This window comes from Molossus molossus, unplaced genomic scaffold, assembly GCF_014108415.1.
Source record: "Molossus molossus isolate mMolMol1 unplaced genomic scaffold, mMolMol1.p scaffold_m16_p_19, whole genome shotgun sequence".
NCBI lineage: Eukaryota > Metazoa > Chordata > Mammalia > Chiroptera > Molossidae > Molossus > Molossus molossus.
This window is the reverse complement of record NW_023425354.1, coordinates 49967318-49990897: the sequence shown is the minus strand read 5'-3', so window position 1 is coordinate 49990897 and position 23580 is coordinate 49967318. Positions and strand designations below refer to the sequence as shown.

Genomic DNA, 23580 nt, shown 5'->3' with positions numbered 1-23580 from the left:
ACCTGCCCGGCACACAGCCGGTGCTTAACGAATGTTCGCTTCCTGGTCCTCTCCCCACCTCATCCCCTTCTCAATTCTATAAGAAGGGTGTTTTCTCTAAGATAAAACTGCCAAAAGGATTGTTCGTGTGAGGCCCTCAATAGGAAGAGTTAAAAAAAAAAAATAGGCCCTTTGTGCCAGGTGAAAACATTTGAGAATCATTCCAGTTACAGAGAAGAAAGTGGTCCTTATGCTTTCTATTCCTTTCAATAAATCTAGCTACATGGCTTTTATATGTTTTGAAGCAGAAATAACCTCAAAAAGAACAACTGTTCAGAGTCACGCAGAGGACAGCACCTTTCATTCTTGGAAAGGGACAATGAAGTTTCCTGCCAAATCATCCCAGCAGCTCGGGCCCCTCCCTCCAAGCTCCCGGTGCCCAGGCCTCCACCGGCGGCCCAGTTTCTGACGGCAGATTTCAGCGGAGGCTTTGACCCCAACAGAGAAAATGATCTTTTCTGGTTCCAATCAGATCAAACTAAGAGCTGGGCAGGCTCCTCTCTCTGGCCAACAGTCTCCCCTGTCCTTGCCCAGCCACAGTGTACTCTTCACACTCTTGGCCCATTAAAGCAACACAAAGGAGCCAGAGTGGCCCAGACAATGAGTGAAGGGCAGAGGGCCTGGATCAGGCTGAGTGGTTGGCAGGCCCAGGCAGGCAGGGCCCTGTCAGCCACACAGGAGTTTGGATTTTGCTCTAAGTGCCACAGGAAGCCACCAGAGGGGTTTAAGCAGAGAGTGGCATGATCTCAGTTCCTTTCTGGAAAGATCACTCCAGCTACAGCATGGAGAATATATAACAGTGTGGCGAATATATAACAGTGTGGCATATTGGAAACTGGAATTATGGCTGCTTCTACATGGGTCTTGAAGTTGTTAAAAAGAATAATCTGCAGGTCCTCTCAGCTTAAATAAACTCAATTACCTTAAAGAGAGGTTTGGTTGAAACAAAGGCTCTCACCAGAAAGGGGGGGAGGTGCTTCTGCCAACCAGAGGACATTTGACAACGTCTAGAGACATTTTTGGGGTGTCAACCACAACTAGGGGTGCCATCGGCATCTACTGGGTGAAGGGATGCTACAATGCACAGGACAACCTCCGCAACCAAGAACTGCCCGGCCCCGAATATCAAAAGTGCTAAGGTTAGGAAACCCTGTTCTAGAGTTGTATTTCCTAGATCAGATCCTTGCTCTCCCACTTACTTGCTGTGTAACATGGGGCAAGTTATGTAACATCTCTGTTGTCTTGCCTTACCTGCCACCAAGGGACAAAGAGGAACACTGAAAGGCAGTTGAGAAGGCGACTGATCCCTCCTGCGTTCCAGGCATAGCCAGGGAGCAGGAGAAGGGGAACTGGACAAGAGGCCGACAGAAAGGCACGGCAGGTTCCTTCGCGCCCTCTGGCGGGGAACTGAGAAAGCACAGACACTCATGATAAGGTAAGGATGCAGCAGGCTGGCTTTGAAATAGAAGGACTCAGATTCAATTCGGTTTCTCCAAAGTAGAAGGTGAACGACACTGGGCAACTCAACCTACATCCTGTTAGCTATAAATTAGGAGCGATTCTTACAAATATTAAAGCATGATAATAAAACTACTCAATTTATTCAACCATTCAAGAGCTTATTGAGTGTCTGCAGTGTGTCAATAGTAAAATAAATCATGAAAAGCATCAAATGAGATAACAAATATTCAATAAGCAGTTTCTTTTTTCTTTTTTCTTTATTTTTTTTAATCCTCACCCGAGGACATTTTTCCATTTCTTGTTCAGATAGAGTGGGAGGGAGAGAGAGAAAGAAGAGAGAAACATCGACGTGAAAGGGACCCATCAAGTGGTTGCCACCCGCACAACCAACCAGGGCCGGGGACAAACCAGTTTCTTTTTAAAAAAAAATACATCATTCTGATTTCAAAATGTGTTCACTCTAAGATTATGGAACACACTGTGTAGTGGACAAGTTTATCTGCTCAGCATTCTTTTCTTTGGGGAAGTAACCCAGCCAGAACCTAAGGAAAGTTCTCCTTGGCCATGCAATTTGGGTGGAGTTTACGCCCCCTTGAGACACACACACACACACACACACACACACACACACACGACTCGGGTGTGCCCAGTCAGAATATTTCATTCTACAGACCACCTGCCCTACAATGGACATATGAACCGTTCTGGGACAATCACATCTTCCCTGGGCTTTTTCAGAAATCCCAAGCTCTGAAGAGCATTTAAGCATTTCAGGGACCCCTCTTATCACCATGCGGTCAGAGCCAGTCGGAGAATGAAGCCAGAGACAAGAGATAGAGCACCAAGGACCTGGTCACACCATCTGAGTACTTGGATCCAGCCTTACCTGAGGCTGGTCCAACCTTTTGACTTGCAAGTTACAAAAGACAATAAATGTCCTTTCCTTGAGTTGAATCATGTTAAATTTCTGTCAATTGTAACTAAACGGATCTAAAAAGAGAAATACAAAAACAATGCACGTAAAAGAAAATTCACCCATAATCCAACAACCCCAGGAAACCACTATAACCTTTGAGTGTGTGGTCCCAGGTTCTACTGTGGTGCTGTTTTTGCTTTGTTTCATTTACGTGTTTTGCAAGTGACTGGCGTGGTTCTTTTTAAAATAAGAAAACAGGCCTGGCCGGCCAGTGTGGCTCAATGGTTGAGCGTTGACCCATGTACCAGGAGGTCGCCAGTTCGATTATCAGTCAGGGCACATGCCCAGGTTGTGGGCTCAGTCCCAGTCTGGGGGTGTGCAGGAGGCAGTCAATCGATTTCTCTCTTATCAATGTTTCTATCTCTCTCTTTCTCTCCCTTCCTCTCTCTCTCTCTAAAAATCAATAAAGAAAAAAATTTAAATAAATAAATAAAATAAGAAAACAGGCTTTTAAACTAAATCCCCCCACCCCCCCTATACTTGAATCCTGATTTGGCCCTCCTTTAGCTGTGTTGCTTTGGGAAAATTACCCAACCTCTCTGTTGTTACCCATCTATAAAATGAGGATAATAACCCTAGCACCTCTCCATAAATGGCAATAGTCACTTATACTGTATTAACACTCCAGGATGTAATCTGAGGAATACTGGGTACGTACAACCATCTTCTCCCTTGTCCCATGCCTCCAACAACCTGCTGCCCGGGGCATGAGGACCGCTTTGGGAGCTCCGTCAAACTCTTAGCTTTTAATTGTATTATATTGTTGTTTAAAAAGGATTTTTCTTCTTTGAGACATATATGATTGTTCTCTTTCTTAAAGTTGTAACATGCCATTGTAAAAGAGACAGAAACAGAGATAATAGCTGGCTATGGGGAAAGTTAAAAATAATGACTCAGCTTCCTGAGCCACTCGTTATTTTTCTTTTTAAATAAACATCGTGTATCTTTAAGGTGTACAACATGAAGACCTGGCACACCCCCACAGTGAAATTATTACTACCATCAAACTAGCAATAGCATATCCAGCTCCTCAGTTACATTTTGTATGTGGTAAGAGCACCTGAAATCTACTTTCCTAGCAAATTTCCAGTATTTTTTTTTTAATTTTTTTTTTCTTTATTGATTTTTGAGAGGAAAGGAGAGGGGGAGAGAGAGAGAAACATCGATGAGAGAGAACATCGATTGGCCCCCTCCTACGTGCCCCCCACTGGGAATCGGGCCCACAACCCGAGCATGTGCCCTGACCGGGAATCAAACCAGCAACCTCTTGGTGCATGGGTCAACACTCAACCTCTGAGCCACACCAGCCGGGCAATTTCCAGTATTATTAACTACAGTCATCCAGCTCCCACTGCACATTAGATCTCTGGACTTACTCATCCTACACGACTGCAACTGCCTTTCATTCTTTGTGACTTGAGAATACGGGCTCGGGGCAAATAATGAAAGGATGGGAAGGTGACGGTTGAAAGACTTAAAGACTTCCAAAGGGTGTTTTAATGGATTCACAAGTGTAATGGGAATAAAGTGTCCAGATTTAAAACAAAAAAAGGTAAAGCAGGTCTCATAGCTGCATCTGGGTCAGCTTCGAGACACATGAAAATAATGTGTGACTGCCCTGCCGGTTTGGCTCAGAGGTTAGAGCATCAGCCTGCAGGCCAAACAGTCACGGGTTTGATTCCGGTCAAGGGCACGCACCTTGGTTGTGGTTCGGCCCTGGTCAGCCTCAGGTGGAGGCACCAGTCGATATGTCTCTCTCATGTCAATGTTTCTCTCTCTCTCTCTCTCTCTCTCTCTCTCTCTCTCTCTCTCTCTCTATCTCCCTTCCTACCTCCCACTCTACTTGAAGATAAATGGAAAAGTATCCTCAGGTGAGGATTTAAAAAAAAGAAAAGAATGTGTGACTGATTATTATAGCTTGCAAACCATTTTTCAAATTACAGCGGCTTATTCATGGACATGGTTACAACTTGGCTCGCTCATGGCATAATAACTTCCCTTGCTTTGACTTTCTGGACTGAGAGAGAAAAGCAGAGCAGGAGAGCAGAGCCCATCATCAATCTTTATTGGCAAAGCCCACAGAGAACACAGCGAGGCATCCACGAACCGTGGCTATCACACACAACTGCGGTGCTTTCTTACTCCCAAAGGCTTGGGGTTTCACCACCACCTGGGAATGCTACGCACACACATGTAAAGATCATCCACCCCGTGTCCTGAGACAGAAAGACTGGGAATCCCGGCTCTGGCGGAGGCGGAACTGAGAAAGCAACAGTGGAGTTAAAATGATACCATCTGAAAATACGCAGTGGGACTCGTGGCTTCAGATGAACACACTGATGCACAGAATGTTGACAGAAAGGAGATTTTTCCAACGTCAAGCCGAAAGGAAACCCGTGTCTGTATCAGTGGGACCAGAGAGAAGGAAGCCCTGCGGTGCAGGAGCCGTGTCTGCAGACAGCGAAGAGGAGGCGCGGGGCCTGCCCCGTGGCGCACGAGCCAGCCCACGCAGGAACGGAAGGAGCTGAAGTTCAAGGTTCCGTTTTTGAGGAGCGGAGTGAACACTCACGGGAGCGAAAGAACAGCAAATACAAAGTGTTGTTTTGAGAGTGACTGACCTTCTCGGACCCTGGCCCTCGGGACGAGCCCTCCAAGTCTTCGTGCACGCGATCCAGCAGCCAGAGCAGGAACTCCAGGGCATCGTGCTGGGCGTTGCCTTGGAACTGGGCGCTGTACTTGGAAACAGCATTCTAAAAGGAAAAAAGACAACCGGAGGGTCATCTTGGCCCTTCCAACAGCCAAATAAGGGCCGATTAACGCCAGGTGTACCAGTGGTCACTGTCACCTGGGATGACAACCTGGAAACAATATGGGGCGAGACATGGTCTTTCCTGCCAACGTCTGCCCTTTTGGGGCAGCGTTCCAGAGGCTCTGTGGGTGGTCTGGATAGGAGACGGCAACGTTTTCCCCAAAAAGACTGTGTGTCCTGTTCTGTCCTTTGAAAACCCACAGGGTGGTCTCTGTTGAGTACAGTGATACCTCGGTTCTCGAACATAATTCGTTCCAGGAGGACGGTCGAGAACCGAATTGTTCGAGAACCGAAGCAATGAAACCCAATAGGAAAGCGTGACTCCACAAAGCGTGACTCTCTCTCTGCACTCACACTGATGACGCAAGCAAGGCGCGCTGGGCCGAATGAACGCCATTCGGCTCAACTCGGCTCATCTCAGAAGTTCGAGTTCCAAATATTTGTTCGGATTCCGAGACAAAAGTTTCTCGAATCTCCTGGTCGAATACCGATTTGGTCGAAAACCGAGGTGTTCGAGAACCGAGGTATCACTGTATTTTTATTCTGTTGACCATCTGTCCTCCCTTGGTCACTGGTACATGCTCCCAGCTCCCCTCCGTCAGTCTATTTCCAAGCCGTCTCCCTGTGTCCGCCCCGCAGGTGAACAGCTGCTTGCCTTACCCTCTCCCCCGCGATGTCCTTCCCTCCCACCGCTTCATCTCTCTTTGGGAGCGCCCCCTGGCACAGTGAGGTGGCCTTCCTGAAACACCGTGCATTAGCTCCTTGCCTGCCTCTGCTAGTGTGTGTGGAATCACAGTGCACACTTCTCTTTCTGTGGCTGGACCACAGAACGATCACTTTCAACCTTCACTCCTTTAGTAGATATTCACTGAGCGCCACCACGTGCGCTGCGAATACAGTGAACGAGACAGGCCGCCTGCTTCCAGGACACTCACATTTCCCATTCCCTGTCCCTTTGTACTGTCCTGCTAAACTGTGTAACCACTCTGTCATTTTCTGTGTGAGTGCATATTCCAGCTTTTAAAAAGGATTTCAATGGGTAACATATGCATATACTTAAAGAAAAAGAATTCAACATATTTTCAAAAGGACAATAATGGAAAGTCTTTCTTCTACCTGTCCTTAATCCCTGTATACCCCTCTCCAGAGGGAGGCCGCTCTCAGCAGTTTCTCAAGCCTCTTTCCAGGGATTTTTTTTTTTTTAATGCATGAGCATCTGAGTGTAAGCGAACCCTCCTGCCCTTGGATGTGCACACAGGACACAGACCGCATCGCACCCAGGTCTGTTCCCTGCTCACCCCATCAAAGGCAGCAGTCTGAGCAAGGCTGTGGACCCACACAAACCTCTCCACTGCCAGTCAAATCCAATAACCTGGGCTCTATTCTTTTTCTTTCTTTTAATCTTTCCTTGGAATTTAAATTTTTTTTTTTTTTTAATCCTCACCCGAGGACATTTTTCCATATTTTGTTCAGATAGAGTGGGAAGGGGAGAGAGAGAGAAACATCAACGTGAAAGGGACACATCGAGTGGTTGCCGCCTGCACGACCCAACCAGGACCGGGGACAAACTGCAACCGAGGTACATGCCCTTAGTGGGAACTGAACCCAGGTCTCTCTGGACCGCAGGCCGTTGCTCTAAGCACTGAGCCAAACCGGCCAGGGCCTTTCCTTGGAATTTAAAGGAAACTTTAGGATGAGATGAAATAAAGTTCAAGATTTAATTAGTTCAAGTGCTGGTGCTGCGTCTATGTTGCAGCCACACTGATCTGGTTCCCTGGAGGGGCTAATTTGGACCATCTCCTCCAGTTTCTGTGCACTTTGTAGTGCTGCCAAATTTAGCGAATAAAATGAATCATAAGCAATAAACAATAAATAATGTTTGTAGTATAAATATGTCCCGTGCACTATTTGGGATATATTTATACTAAAATGTTATTTTTATCTGAAGTTCAAATTTAACTGGGCATCATGTATTTTAGCTGGCCAAGCCACCCCGCAGCCACCTTCAAACCTATGTCCTTAGTACCAACATTCTCTCCTGGGGGAGCTCCCGGCCCCTCCAACTCAAATTCTCTACAATCACACCCACATGCCAGTGTCAAGCATTCTGAATTCTGCTCCCAAATTGTTTCTGCTCAGTCCCACCACTGAGTCCTAACTACTGCTACGCACCTATCGACAAAGGGGTCCAGCCCCAACGATCTCCCCTGCCAACCCACTGCCTGCAGGGCAGAACAGACCCGTCTTCCCCAAGTAAGAGGTTTTCCTCAATTAACTTTCATACTTTTTCATAGCTGGGTGATACCAGGCCCCTACTCCAAACACTTCCTGACTCCTTACCGCCTAGTCTGGCCACATCCCTGTCTCTCTCAGCTCTCTCGTGTGTTCCAAGGCTCCAGGTCAAAGAGCCACTCAGGTGCCCCAAACATATTTCCCCACTTCAAAAATCTATCTTTCGCCCTGGCCGGTTTGGCTCAGCGGTTAGAGCATCGGCCTGCGGTCCTGAGAGACCCGGGTTCGGTTCCCGCTAGGGGCACGTGCCTCGGTTGCAGTTTGTCCCGGGCCCTGGCTGGGTTGTGCGGGTGGCGGCCACTTGATGTGTCCCTTTCATGTCAATGTTTCTCTCTCTCTCCCCCTTCCACTCTATCTGAACAAAAAAATAGAAAAGTGTCCCTGGGTGAGGATAAAAAAAAAACAACATTTATCCTTCTTCCTCCCATGTGAAATCCATTCCCCTTCTGCTAATCATGTCAATTCTTTAATATTGATACTCAAGTCATACACCCTTTCCAGAGAGAATTGGCTAACTTCAAGACGATAGGCAAGCTGGGGCCTTAAAAATGTGCCTCTATAAGCAACCCTTGAACAACACAGGTTGAACTGCACAGGTCCACTTTTACACAATTTTTTTTTCATTTCAATACTGTGTTGTTTTTTTCAATAAATACTCTGTGTGTGTGTGTGTGTGTGTGTGTGTGTGTTTTCAATAAATACTGTATTTTCTCTTTCTTGTAATTTTATTAATATTTTCTTTTCTCTAGCTTACTTTATTGTGAGAATACAGCATATAATACATATGACAAAATATGTGTTGATTGACTGTATGGGTAAGGCTCTGGTCAACAGGAGGCTATTAGTAGTTAAGTTTGGGTGGAGCCAAAACTTACACATGAATTTTTAACTGCAGGGGTGACAGGGAGGTCAATGCCCCAACCTCAGAGTTGTTCAAGGGTCCACTATAATTCCACTTTGGGGGATTTAGACTAAGAAATGAGAAATGCAAACAAAGATATTTCTAAGTAAGTATCTTGGGGAAAACCTGTGGCATTCATATTAGATGGCCTTAAAATTATGCTTGGGGCTCCTGCTGGGTGGCTCAGTTGGTTGGAGCGTCGTTTCATACGTACACCAAAAGGTTGCAGGTTCAATTCCAGGTCAGGGCACACACAGAAGGCAACCAGTCAATGTTTCTCTCTAACATTGATGTTTCTCTCTCTCTCTCTCCTTTCCCCATTCTCTAAGATAAAAGTAAAATAAAATAAAACATATCTTCAGGTGAGGATTAAAAACAAAATTAGGCTTGAGGAAATACTAATGAAAAAAAAAAAAAACAATCCTGTCATTTAAAAACAAAGAATGCAAAAATATCTATTTGACATTGTTTATATATATATATTTGTAGATAGATAAAATACCAGAAAATATACAGCACAATATTAAATGACGGTCATAGACGGATGGGACCATAGGTGGTTTTTTTTCATTCTCATTTGTATATGGCAATTATTTTTTTTACAGTGAACTTTGTTCTTCTTTGGTCTTTTCCCAATTATAACAGTATCTGGCAGGTGTTTTCCAGAATTTTTAAAATAACATGACCTATCAATTCCTACAGAGGGCATTCCTATAGAAAGTCTACTGAACTGTGACTAGAGCTACATTAAAGTTAAATCCTAACCGGGAGGAATGAACACACATACTTGGCATTTCTACCCTACAGCATGGCACCACTCCATCCGTGTGTGTTTGCTCTTTCTCAAAAACTGGTCATTTTTAACATATTTCTTATTAAAATTATTCCTAGTTATTTCACAGTTTTGGTTGCTTTTATGAATAAAATCGGATTTTTATAATGTTCTCAATGGTTATTGCTTTTGACTTTCTATCTTGTAACTGACCTCATTAGTGACAGTGGTAATTCTAAAATATAGTTTTCTAGAACCATTTGGTAATTTTCTTACTGTTTCATCATTTTTACTCCATTTCCATTTCATGTTGTACTGTTTTGCAAAGAACTTCCAAAGCATAAGAATGATGAAGGCATCCTCATTTTCTTTTTATTAATTAATTTATTTTTTGTTACAGATGTTTCTCCCCGCCCCAGACATCCTCCTCCGGATCCTGCTCCCCCTCCCCCGATTGTTGTTTATGTCCACTGGTTATGCACATATGCATATAAATTCTTTGGTTTATCTCATCCCTCCCCTACCCTCATTTTTTAAAAAGCAGTCTCTCTAGTATATCACTGAGGCATACTATGGCTAAAATCATAAGTCTAAAATCGATCCGTAAGCACATAAGCTACGATCAATTCCAGATGGCTGAAACTCTTAATACAACCAGAGAAAAATTAGAAACATATAAAATGTTTATCAAGTGTGTGACATAAAGAAATCTAAAACTTCCAGTATCGGGATAGGAAGAAGGAGAGTTTGGAGAAAACGTTTTCAGGAAATATGACAATGGTTGAGGAACTCATAGAAACAAGCAGACAACATTAAGATCAAGGCAGAGCCAACAGACAACTGACAAACAGATAATTCCAAGAGCAGTCTTACAACTAGTTAAGAAGGGTGGAAAAATCCTATATGGTACTGCTAATAAAAGAAATAACCAAAGCCGTAAAAGCAGAGAATAAACTTCAGACCAGTAAAAATAAGACCGGCAGACCTAACACACAATCCAGTGATTATAGACAACAAAACTGTGCTATAAACATTAAACTAGCTAAGAGACTGGATTTTAATTGTTCCCAACACTAGAAGAAATAGTAATAATTTGATGTGATAGGGATGTTAGCTAAGGCTACTATGGCAATCATATTGCGATATAAATGTATCAAATCAATATGTACAGTGGGCTTTCCTTATCCTTGGTTTTGCTTTGCACATTTTCAGTTACACAAGGTCAACCGAAGATTGAAAATATTAAATGGAAAATTTCAAAAATAAATCTGTGCCCTGGCCGGTTTGGCTCAGCGGTTAGAGCATCAGCCTGCGGTCCACAGAGACCCGGGTTCGGTTCCCGCTAAGGGCATGTACCTTGGCTGCAGTTTGTCCCCGGCCCTGGTTGGGTCGTGTGGGTGGTGGCCACTCGATGTGTCCCTTTCACATTGATGTTTCTCTCTCTTCCTCTCTCTCCTTCCCGCTCTATCTGAGTAAAAAATGGAAAAATGTCCTCGGGTGAGGATAAAAAAATAATAATAATAATAATAAATATGTTTAAAAAAAAAAACACAATCTGTAAGTTTGCAATTGTGCTCCATTCTAAACGGTATGAGAAATCTAGCACTCTCCTGCTCCATCCCACCTAGATCATGAACCATTCCTTCGTCCAGTACCTCCCCACTGTATGTGCGCCTGCCCGTTAGTCTCTTAGTAGCCCTCTATCAAATCGACTGTCTCAGGGTCTCAGGTCTTGTGTTCAAGTAGCTCTTGAACCTAAGGCTATGTCCCTCACAATGTTCACATCCCTCACTTCAATTCACCTGATCAGGTAGGGATTTTATCATCCCACATAATCACAAGAAGGGCGAGTAAAGTGCAATAAAATATTGTGTGCATGAGAGAGAGAAAGAGAGAGAAACTACATTTACATAACTTTTACTATAGTATATTGTTATAATTGTCCTGTTTTATTACTAGTTATTGTTCATCTCTTATGGTGTGTAATTTGTAAACTAAACTTTATCATAGGTATGTATATATAGGGAAAAACATAGTATATATAGAATTTATATATGCAGCTTCAGGCATCCACTAGGGATCTTGAAATCTATCCCCTGTGGATAAGAGGGGACTACTATACACCTTAAACTTACACAGTGTTGTATGTCAAATAAAAGTCAATTTTTAAAAATCAGTACATTTCACTGTACGTAACATATCTTAATAAAGTTGATTTAAAAACAAAACAAAAAATATAAAAATAGCAAGTTATCTTTGTTTTGACCCTTCAAGAAATTAAGATTATCGAAATGAACAGAGCTAATTATTTAAATATAAGGATTTTTTTTTTTTAAGAGAGAGAAAGGGAGAGAGAGGGAGAGAAAAATATTGATCAGCTACCTCCTGCACACCCCCTACTGGGGACTGAGCCTGAAACCAGGGCATGTGCTCTGAGCAGGAATCGAACCAGCAACTTTTCAGTGCACAGGATGAAGCCCAACCATCTGAGCCACACCAGCTAGGGCCTATAATACAAAGATTTTGAATGCAGTGTGGTAACTGGAAAATTGTACAGTACATAAATGTTTTCACAGGGATTGGTTCATTTAATAAAATATTATACAATCAATAGGAATTAAGTTCTGTAGAATATTTTAATGACCAAGAGAAAGTCTTATAATAGTTTTTAAAAAGCAGGTTATGAAACTAGGATTTCCAGTTGTTTGTATATGCTTTGAAAAACATCAATGTTTATGATGATTATCTCTAGAGATGGTTATCTCTAGTGGAGTTTCAGATCATTTTTACATGTTTGGACTTTCCAATTTTTTTATAGCATACACATGTTTAATTACATCGTTACAAAAACAAAGTATTATAGATAATACAGGATATTTTTTCTTTTTTAAATCCTCACCCAAGAATATGTTTCCATTTATCTTCAGATAGTGTGGGAGGGAGGAGGAGAGAGGCGGGGGGCGGGGGAGAAACATCAATGTGAGAGAGACACATCAATTGGTTGCCTCCCGCGTGACCCTGACCAGGGTTGGGGACAGAACCGTAACAGAGGTACATGCCCTTGACCAGAACTGAACCTGTGATTCTTTGGTCCAAGGGCTGATGCTCTAACTGTTCAGTCAAACCGGCCAGGGCCATAAACAGGATATTTTAAATATATTTATTCATTTGCTGTTAAAACAACAAGTGGCCCTGCTGTCTGTGGGAGTCTGGGTGACACAGGGCTTAGGAAGGGGTTGGGTAAATCACTCCAGCATTCTGGTCCCTTCTCAATTTTCTCCCTTCTCCTGTCTGAAGCGACAAATCCCTCCTGAAGACCAAACTTCTTTATAAAACCTTATGTCCCCAACCAATTCTCCAGCCTCTCACCCCCAATCACATAAGCTTTCATTAATTCATTTAACCATTCATTTATTCTGCCTAGCTCCTCAGCCCCACCCGCTTAGTGATTGGCACTTTCAGTTCCATGTCCTTAGCTGACTCTTGTTCTTCCAAAACTCAACTCAAAGGTTACCTCCTGGGAAGCCTTCCTGCCCCTCCCCACTCCACCTACTCTAGTCAAATCACAGCCTCCTGCCAGAATGGCCACAGTTGCTTGTATTTTTATTTTTTAGTACTTGCCACCAACCCTAATCATGTGCCTGTGTGATTATTTCATTACCACCCATCTCTCTCATAAACTGTAAGTTCCTGGAGGGCAGCCCCAGAATCAGGTTTTATACTCATCACTCATGTATTCCATGAGCCTGGTACAGTGTCTGGACACTCAAGAAATAGTTGTTGGATGGATGAATATTTCTCCATCTGTTAAATAAGAGGAGCTCTCCTAGATTTCAATCAGCAAGGTTTAAAACCCCGGATTTCAGAATCCTCCACTCTCTCCAAGGCTGGCTGCCCAGAAAGTCCCAGGAAACCCAAAATTATGTCTCCCTCATTGACATTAACAACTTGATTACCCTTCTATTCCCCGAGGCTCGCGGGGAGCTTCCAGGCCTTTGGGGTTTTGGAGCAGGCGAGAGAGATAGGAAATCCTGGTGAGTCACCAAAGGTGATTAGTAATTTGGAAGATTTTTTTCAAGCTACTCTCAGAACCTCTCCTATCCCTGCAGCAACTGGATGAGAATGCATCTGGCATGAGAAAATTACACAAAGGTGACCTTCCTCTCTCTTTCTAGGTCTCTGCAGGTGAGGAGGTATGATGATAGACTAATAAAAAATTCCTTGGGGCCAGACACTGTTTTAAATGCTGTACCTATAACTCACTAAACTCCACAAGGCTATACTTCAATAAGGTAGGTATCATTATGGTCCCATTTCACAGATGAGGAAAGTTGCTCAAGGTCACAAAGCTCCAGAAATCTTGCTCTCAACCACTATAGGATACTGCCTCTATTTAAAAAACAAATGTTACCAAAAAATATGTATATTAATGATGCCAATTTGACCCACTGATTCCTGCAGCACAGTGCTTCACTGGCGGAAGCAGAAGAGAGGAAGGTGGGGCTTGGCATCTCCGTGGGTCACGTGGCAAGGATTGCTTTCTCAGGCTGAAATTTAAGAGCAGTGATGCTTGTGGAATGAACACTGACAGGTTCCCCCCTCCCCCAAGAACAACAATCACTAGTCTATGGGGAGCTTCAGCTCTCTACCCAGAGCTGTGGTTTTTTAGCAGGACGCAAACCATGTGCATCAATTATCAGGAACTTTTGAATCCAACGGGGACCTCAAACAAATGCCCCAAAGAAACCCTCATGACCCTGCAGCATCCCCGGTAAGTAGACCGTGATCCGGGGGACAATGGATGCAACCCTAGCTAACACATCCTAGGGGATTTAATTCACACTAAACAAAAGGATGCCACCTCTGATACAGCACACCCACTGCCTCTCCTGGGCACTCAGCACAGTATCTGGCCCACCGGTCCTCAGCTTCCATTGAGCTTAGAATAAAATCCAAATTCCCCACCATTGCCTCCAAGACCTTACATGCTCGGGTCAACCTTATCCGCGCCCCAGTCTACCCTCCTGGGTTCCAGCCACACTCGTCCTTCGGTGCCTCCAATTCTCAGCTCCTTCAGGCCTATGCTGCTCCCTCTAACTGGGTTATTCCTAAATTTTGGCCTGGCTGAGTCCTCATCATTCAGATCTCAACTCAAGCATCACCTCCTTCCTCCAAGGCCTTGGCCTTCAAAGTCCGACTCCCCACCCAGCACCCTCCAAATCCCTAGCGATAGAACATTGCCTGGTCCACAGGCTTCCCACAGATGCCGGCTTGGGGGGAAAAAAAGCTCAACACACTATTCAAATCTGCCATCTCCCTCCATTCAACCCCTTAAAATACCTGGGGGGAATTAATTCATGAAGAAAACGTGTGCGAGCTGTGGCACCACAAATCAACTCAAAACAAGGGCGGCAACCCGCGGCGGCAATGGTAAATGCCATCTAAAGAAAGCTCCGGGAAAACCCTTTCCCGAAGGAGCACACACTTTTCAAGAAGCGAAAGCAGCAGGGCCGGGCCGAGGCGGCCGCCCGGCGGCGAGGGCGCGGGCGCTCCTACCTTGAACTCCGCGGAAAGTTGGGGCGTGTATTCGCGGGTCCAGAGCGCGCGCACGAGCGCCGCCAGGTGCTCGGTGACCTCTGCGCGGCCCGGGGCGGCCCGGTAGCGCCCAAGCGCCAGGAACTCGGCCAGCAGGTCGGTGTTGCTGAGACACTGCACCACGGCGTTCATGAAACAGGTGTTGCCGTGGTTCTTCAAGCCCTGTGCGCCCGGGGGCCGCGCCCCATCGCCGGCGGGGAGCTGGGGCTGGGGTCCGGGCGGGCGCTCCTCCTCGGGGCTCCCGGACGCGGCTGGAGTCGGGGCCGGGGCGCAGGCAAAGCCCCCCTCACCGTCGCCATCGCAGTGTCGCGGCTGGGGCCGGGGTGGCGAGTCCTCGGGGCGGGAGCGGCTGCCCAGCGCCAGCAGGAAGCGTCTGAGCAGGCGGCGCAGGGAGCGGCGTCGGCGGGGCCGGGGCGCGGGCGGCCCTCCTCCTGCCGCGGCTCCCGGTCCAGGCTCCGGCTCCATAGCTCCGGTGGGCGCACCCCCGCGAGCGGAGCCCGGGCCCCAAGCGGACCAGCCGCTAACAGGGCCTCCCAGCCCCAGACAGGCGCCCGGGTGCAGGCTACCTGCGGGCCAGGTGTGTGGGGACTGGGCGGAGGCGGGGCCGAGGGCGTGGCCACCCCGCCCAGCGCGGGAATCCGGCCGCAGGTTCCGCCTCAGGGCCGCGCGGGGCCAGCCACCCACGCCCCCGCGGCAAGGACTGGGAATAAAATACAGAGGGGCGCCGAGTTCACGTGCCCTCTCTTTTACCTCCAATAAACCAACAGACCTGAATTTAACCTCTACTCCTTTTCCCTCCCAGCCCTCAAGCTGTGGATATCAGAGAGGAATGATCAATTTGAAAGCGCCTAGTAAATTGCAAAGTCCCGGCTATTTCTGAATTTCTTGTAATTACGTCCAGGTGAGTATGTTGAGAAGGGAAAGGAAGACCCTCCAAAGGGCACGTGGTGAGAGACGCGCACTGAGAACTGGGAAGGGATGGGGAGCGCTTTTGTGCACTGCAGGGTCCTCTGCGGGCTCAGGTGTGTGCCCACAGGGGGCGCCACTTCTCCAGTCCGTCCGGTGGAGGAGGCAGAGCCTTTAACCTGACCCGCCAGCCTAGGACCAGAACTGGGAGCCGCGTGTGGCCCCGCCTGCAATAACCGAGATTGTTATGGTTTGCTTTTATTAAACTATAGACATGGTTGGAATCATTTTCCAAAAACTTGCGAGACTTCATCATCCTTGCTTTAACTGGTGGAGAAACGGACTCAGAGTGCTTAACGCAATATAGCGAGGCCATAAAACCCTAAGCAGAAAAACCTGGATCTCTCCCTGGGTCTGTGGAATGCCAATCCTCAGGAGCTGGCCCTTTCCAACCTGCCACAGTATTTGCTTACCAGGAAGTTTTCTGGATCTCAGACGCGCCCCCTGCGGGGTCACAAGCTCCTTCCTTAACACAAAGTCCTTGCTGAATTGTTGCCCAATCAGAATTCAGTGGGCCTTGCCCGGCCCTTGATTCCCTGAGTAACTGTGGGACTGGGCTCACTTTATTCTGTAACTGTCAGGTTTATAATTAATCAGGCAAAGTCTTGCAAAATGAATTTGTCATCGAGCTAGCTCAAAAAGAGATCAGCAGTATGCATTACTGCATCAAGGCCCTGAACTGTTACTTATTATAAGTGATCACCATTTATTAGATATCCACCTTGATATATCAAATAGGCAGCAGCAAGTCACCAGATGCAAAAAAAAAAAAAAAAAAAAAAGGAGCATTTGTTAAGGATAAAGAATATACTTAGAACAAAAGACTGTGCACTGGGGCCTCTGTGTTTCTGGAAAATATTATTTACCTTCTCTGGGAAAGAATATTCTGTTGGATGATCAATACACAAGATCCAGTCCCTTGCCCTTCTGATGGTAAGCACAGGAGAAAGATTTTATGGCCAACTCCAAAAAAAGCACCTGTGAAATTTCATCCTTGATAATCACCCCAAGATCCTCAAAGACACACATTTTCTTGTAGAAAGCACTGTAATTCGTGTTTAACTCTCTCTCTGTCGGGAATTCTGCCAGTGCTTTAACACACTATTTCACTTCATTCTCACAGTAACCTTTGGAGCAGGAATTTATTCGTTACAAAAGAGTGGCTCAGAATTTAAAAAAATAAAACCAACCTCACATTCAAACCCAAGTCTTGCCACCCAGCCCTGCAGCTTGACCAATGAAATGCTGATTAAGAAGGTGAGCCTGCCTTCCTTATATTTAGATATAAGCAAAGCTGTCTGTGGATGTATCATGAGGAAGGGCTGTGGGTTTTGCAGGGTCCTAGAAAAGAGATTATGACAGGAAACCAACAACTGGATGTTTATTCATAATAAACAAACAAAAAAACTGAATTACAGTTCGGGCAAATTATTCTTGAACATATTTCAATTTTAATATACAGTTTAAGAATGTCAGTTCTATAAAGGACAGGAGAAACTTATAGTCAAGTATTTTGACTAAAGAACAAAAAACACAGATGTGAGAAATCAAAACCAGTCTTGGATGATCTCAGTGCCACAGTCAACAGAACTGTGTGCGATGCTCCGGACAGGTCTCTGCTTCAGGAAGCAAAGGGGCATTTCCACCGCAAAATGGCTCCGTCAGCGCTGACACTGATGATGTACTGGTTGCCGGGGCTTATCCGGAGGCGCCGGATGTTGCCACTGTGTCCCACCCCAACGTGAGTCACTTCACCCTCGTTATAATCCCAAACTTTGACCATATGATCATTTCCACCTGCAAAAGACATTTATATGGCATTGCTATAATAGAACACAGAGAAACAGCCTTGATTCCAAGTAACTGGAGCATTTTCAATACACTTCCCCTGGGCCAGCTTAAAGGAAGAAAAACCTGTCTTTGTAATAATTCCTTTCCTTGATTATAAAAGTCTAGGTCTGGCCCACCTGGTGTGGTTCAGTAGTTGAGCGTGGACCCAGGCATCAAGGGGACCTGGTTCAATTCCCAGTCAGGGCACATGCCTGGGCTGCTGGCTGGATCCTCAGTAGGGGGCGTGCAAGAGGCAGCCAATGGATATTGATGCTTCTCTCATGAATGTTTCTATCTCTTTCTCTCCCTCTACCTACCCTCTCTCCAAAAAAAATCAATAAAGACATATTTTAAATTTTATTTTTTAAAAAAGTCTAGGTCTTGCCTGGCTGGTGTGGCTCAGTGGTTGAGCACCGACCCATGCACCAAGAGGTCACAAGTTTGATTCCCAGTCAGGGCACATGCTCAGGTTGTGGGCCCAATCCCCAGTGGTGGGCATGCAGGAGGTGGCTAGTCGATGTTCTTTCTCCCTTCCTCTCTCTCTAAAATTAATTAAAAAATTTTAAAAAATTAAAAAAATAAAACATCTAGGTCTGTTGTAGTAAATTTGAGGGGCAAAAATACAAAGAGGTGACATCACCCTTGATCCCACCACCCAGAAATAACCACTAATAACATCTTGGTTTAGTTCCTGCCAGTCTTTTCTCTGTAAGTGTGCAGGTATACATAGACACCTGGGTATGTGACTGGGATCACACCATGTCTGCTTTTATATCTTGTTTTCAGTAAATGTGTTTATGAAACTTTAGTTCATTGGGGGCATTTAATTGTTAATGTCCTGAAGAATCACAGAGCCTGGCAGGAAATGATACTGATGTTGTTCCAATAGGCGTGTTGTGTGGTAAATGCCCCCTGGAAATACTGATAGAGAAGCCTGGCATTTAAGACTTCAGCAGGAAATAACAGAACAAGGCACAGTGGACAGCCCAGGCAGTTTAAAGGCTCATTTCCACCACGGAGGCCCACCACAAAAAAAGCCAGCCATGTAAGGCTTAGCTTTTATTTGTACCCCTAAGGCTCCTAGGCAAATGTTTCCTTTCACTGAAATGTGACTTTTGCATTTTTCTTTTCCAACCACACTGGCTGCAGTGCTCAGGCCTGAATCAAACCACGTTGCCTTTTAGACCCTTTTGCGGTCCCTTCCCATTGCCTCCTGCCTGAGAGTTCCGTGCTCCTAACTAAGTGAGCCAGGCTTTCTTTTCTGACCCCAGGACTAACCTGTGACAAAGTGCACTCCTTCCAGTGAGATGTCCATGCCATTGATTGACCCAGACAAGGAACCTTCCAGCTCTCTGATTACTGACCCATCAAATACTTCCCAGTAGGCAATCTGGAGTCCAGAGAGAAGCGTTAGGCAGGATTCGGCTCAGTGGACTCATCCACGCACATGCTAACAAAAGATGGTTTTACTTTATATAGAAAGGAGCAAAAATACATCATGGGATGATACGCCGCCTGAGATTATAAATAGGCTAAAGCAGAGGGTAGAGAAAGCACTTCAATATTTTTAGTATTGGTTATGAAATTTGCATTCCATCTCCAGAGATGTCGATATGCTGGAAACCCAGGCAGTGCTTTTGATGAGACACAGCAGACTGAGTCTGAAGGGAGCTGCCAACGAACAAGGAAACAGCGTTGCGTCCACATCCACGTCCCCACTTCTGCTCCCCAAGCAGGAGGATGAAGGTGAAGCTCCTGCCTCGCGGAGGGGAAGGCATTGCCCTCCTGCAGCTAGGAGAGTGAGCCGTCCAGAAAGTCCTGGAGACGGCCTTACCAAGTCCCCAGCTGACTGCTGTCCCATTCTCTTATTCCCAACTTTCTCTTCTGCCTCAAAGCAATTGGCTTTGCACAGGGTGGGGTTTTAAAGCAAACTGTTACTATCAGTCACCTCCTGGGGAGGGAACCAGGGTAGGGGTGGGCAGGAGCTCAAGGAGAGACATTTTTCTCTGAGTGTACTGCTTTTATCTTGTTTGAACTTTGAAACATAAATATACAGCCTATTCGAAACTAAAATTTCTTTTTTTTTTTTTCCCCCTTTTAATTTATAGAGATCCAAGATCCAAGTACTGGCCAATTCAGTTCTGGGTGAAGCCTCTGTTCCTGGCTTGAGAGAGGGAGAGAGACGGAGAAAGGGTAGAGAGGTGGAGGGAGGGAGGGGTAGGTAAAGGGAGAGAGGAAAGGAGGAGGGAGAGGCAGAGAGAGAGAGAGAGAAAAGAGAGAGCGCACTACAATGTCTTTCTAAACAAAGAGCACTTGACCAGGAATCAGGAGTGTGAACTGGGCGGGTATTCCATCCTTCTCTCTGTTTCATGTTGATGGAAACTTGCTGTGTTCCCATCATTACGCCGGGATTCTGTATTCCTCCGAATCTAGCGAGAAATCGTGCATGAGAGAGAGATATGGCTGCATGATTTCATTTGATGCTTGGTCGCTGTAACATAAAGTTCTGCTTTCATTGTCAAAGCATAAAGAGCTCTAAAAGCCGCCAAAGTCCTGTTTCTCAGGAAGCACGCCCACCCAAGCAGCTTGTGCTTGAGTACCTGCTTTCTTGGCCGAAGAAGTCAAAGCAACCCTCTCCTGAGCCGTTCTATCAGGCCTCGGGCTGTCCTGAATATCCTCCGCCTGGGCTGGTCCTCCCGGAGACTGAGCATGGCTGGGTCCTTTTGTCACTCAGGCCTCAGCTCAGATGTCACCTCCTTAAGGAGGCCTTCACTGCCCATCTAGCTAAAGCAACTTTCTTCCTCCCAGCCAGCATCATGTAGCCCATTCTGTTTTCTTCTCATATAACTTATTCTATTTTCTTTTCAGCTCTTTCACCATCTCATATCACTTGTTCACTTATCACTCATTGTTCATTCATGTATTTGTTTACATGTGTACTGTCCAGTTCCATCCCCTCCTACCCAAAATAAACGTGTAAAATAAGTAAGCTCCGTGACAGCAGGGACACTGTCATGTCCCCAGCACTTAGAATCGTTTTACAGATTTATAACTTATGGTTTAAACATTCTGGTAAAAATTCTAATAACAGGGAAATAGACTGTTTCAAGTCTCATAAAGTGAAACCTAAAATATGGCAAATATCACACTAATTTAGAAACTTGATGAACCACATATCAAAGCATGTATAGTGATGTGGTTAGCTCCCTAATATCCATTCCACCCCAGTTCCCAGAGGAAGCCCACTTAGAATAGACCACACATCGAACACAGGACTGGGGCCTGGGCAGGCATAAGCCAGTATGGGCCGATGAGACACAAGGAACTAACAAGGCCGACGACCTACAGGGACCAGACCTGAATCTCCATGGCCCCCCACAACACTCTAGCTGAGTCAGGCAAATCCTGGTTGGACCAGGTAGCATTTCTTGGGTTTTTATGACAAAGTGTCGTTGGGCAGTAGTCCCCAGTCACCTGGGAAGCTTGTACAGGAAAAAGCCCCATTCCTAGATTCTAATTCTAATTTGTGGGATGGGAGAGGCACCTTTAGTTATTTTCCCTACAGTATTTTTATACTTTTAACTCATCAATATTTTCTGTGGCTATAAAAAGATACATATTCAACCTCTTCTTCAGTGATCTGAGTTAGAGGAATCCAAATCCATTCATTGGTTGTGCAGACGATCGGGCTGATCTGACATGGCTGGCGGGGTGGATGACACCCCGGCACCCTCACGCCTCCACATGCCTCTCTGCGAAAGCTTCTTACTCCAAGGGGAAATGTTTCCCAAAAAGGACCGATCTTCACCCAAGGACATGGACTCTCCAACTTAAAAGATTTTTAATATATTGATGAAGCAGAGCATTGAGAGGAGATGAGGAGCTCTACTGTCATTCGATTTGAAAGTGACTGCTGGTCTGGGCACAGCAGTTCCTTTCCGGCCTCAGAAATGTCCTACTAATGAAAACCAGTATGTATGAAGCATCTGCCAGGTCAGGCACCCTGCTGTCAACATTATATGCGAGCGTGCCTTCAGTCTTCCCAGAAGCTCTATGAGGTGGGTGGTGTCATCATTTCCATGTTACAGATGAGGAAGTGATAGCACCCAAAGATGACACAGCATTTCCACAGTGACACAGCTGATCAACTCAAACACCATCCTCTGAGCTGGCATGACCCCAGAGCCGGCACCCTCAGCCGCAACCCTTCCCTGCTTTTCTCTTGTGTCAGTGAGATCCTGACCCCTGCAGGAGGGCGTACCTTCCTGTCTGTCCCGCTGGTGATGATCTGGAACTCTTCGGGGTGGTAACACACGCACTGGAATAAGGTGTTGGCCAAGATCATCTGATTCCTCTTAAGTCGCCTGAAAACCAGATTCAAAAGCTGTAAGACTTGACGTTCTCTCCCCTTGAAAGCTTCTTTACTGGATTTGGTGCAAGCTTGGATTAGGGTTATTTCATTCATTCCCAACAGACTTCCTGTTACTCTGCCCACTCCACTTCAGCTTCCCCTTGCACCTGTGGGCAGTCAGAAGCTCCTGGGGTGGGGGGTCCTTTTCTAAAGACAAAGCCCAGGACTAAATGGGAAGCCTCAAGCTCCACGAAGGAAGGAGAGGCTGAGGTGTCTTCCACACCAAGTACTCGCGTCTGGAAGTGGCGGGCTCTACAAGCTGAGGGGCAAGGTGTAGGGAAGGGCTTTAAAAACTGGGTATCATCGGGCCTTACCTAGAGGGATTTGGATTCAGTAGGCTGGGACAAAACCCACAGATCTGCATTTGTAATCAGCATCCCAGTTGATTCTAAGGTGCACAATAGTTTGAGAACCACTGCTTTTGGTACTGAACCAAAAACACGTCTATTATCTCCTCCTTCCACAGACGAGGTGGCGGGGTGACCCTCTCGCAGGCCTGGCTCTGCTGACCGAAATGGACTCTCGGCACAGTCTCGTCTCGTTATGGACATTTTCAAACATGGTATCTGAACCGAACATTTTAAAAGATGTTGGTACAAATTAACCAAATATTCCAGCTAGAGAGCAAGGAGCCTTAAGGTTTGGACATGGTCACAAACCATCTGTGGACTCGAGCGCGGACGTGCCCTCCTAGGGAGGTACTTCCTCAGTGGGACGTGCAGGTGGAGGCTAACACCTCCCGCACGTGTGGTCCTTGCACCGGCACCGGGGGCACCATTTGGGAGTTTTATCAAATGCAAGATCTCAGCCCCGCTGGTGTGGCTCAGTGGACTGAGTGTCAGTCCCGTGGACTGAGAGGTCCTGGTTCGATTCTCAGTCAGGGCACATGCCCGGGTTTCAGGCTCGATCCCCAGGAGGGGGTGTGCAAGAGGCAGCCGATTGATGTTTCTATCTCTCTCTCTTTTCCTCTCTCTCTGAAAAATCAATAAAAACATATTTTTTAAAAATCTTAATAAAAAAAAAATTTTAAAAAAGCAAGATCTCAGATGCCACTCTAGACCCGGTGAATCAAAATAAACATTTTAACAAGATCCCCAGGTGATCTGTGTGCGCATCATAGTTAGAGACACACAGAACCCAAAGACAGAGGTGTGCTCTGGGTTTTGTTTTTTAATGCATTAAATAAAAAGTATTCTGCCTTTGCCTTTATTTCCCATCCTCTTCTCTCCAATCAAGAAAATTTCATATTTGTCTGACTGGTGTGGCTCAGTTGGTTGAGCATCATCCCATGCACCAGGAGGTCGCTGGTTCAATTCCCCAGCAGGGCACATGCCCAGGTTTCAGGATCTCCAGTAAGGGGTGTGCAGGAGGCTTATCGATGTTTTGTTTTGTTTTCTTTATTGATCTTAGAGAGGAAGGGAAAGGGAGAGAGAGAGAGAGAATGTCGATGAGAGAGAACATCGATTGGCTGCCTCCTGCATGCCCTGCGCTGGGAACCCGGCCCACAACCTGGGCATGTGTCCTGACC

General features: G+C 45.9%; 2 protein-coding genes across 3 annotated transcripts in view; both read right to left on the bottom strand.

Annotated features, from left to right (window-relative positions):
* The window catches only part of USP43 (ubiquitin specific peptidase 43), a 58298-nt gene extending 42988 nt beyond the window's left edge, over window positions 1-15310 (bottom strand). Inside the window, exons 1-2 of the mRNA XM_036269712.1 lie at window positions 14807-15310; window positions 5095-5226 (exon numbers count right to left, since the gene is read on the bottom strand). Coding sequence (XP_036125605.1) covers window positions 5095-5226; window positions 14807-15310 — 636 coding nt within the window. The remainder of the gene's footprint in view (window positions 1-5094; window positions 5227-14806) is intronic.
* A 2122-nt stretch (window positions 15311-17432) lies between these two features.
* The window catches only part of CFAP52 (cilia and flagella associated protein 52), a 50365-nt gene continuing 44217 nt past the window's right edge, over window positions 17433-23580 (bottom strand). For both annotated transcript variants that reach the window (XM_036268814.1, XM_036268815.1), the window contains 3 exons: window positions 21903-22005; window positions 18920-19031; window positions 17433-17608 (listed from right to left, as the gene is read on the bottom strand). In XM_036268814.1, coding sequence (XP_036124707.1) covers window positions 17433-17608; window positions 18920-19031; window positions 21903-22005 — 391 coding nt within the window. The remainder of the gene's footprint in view (window positions 17609-18919; window positions 19032-21902; window positions 22006-23580) is intronic.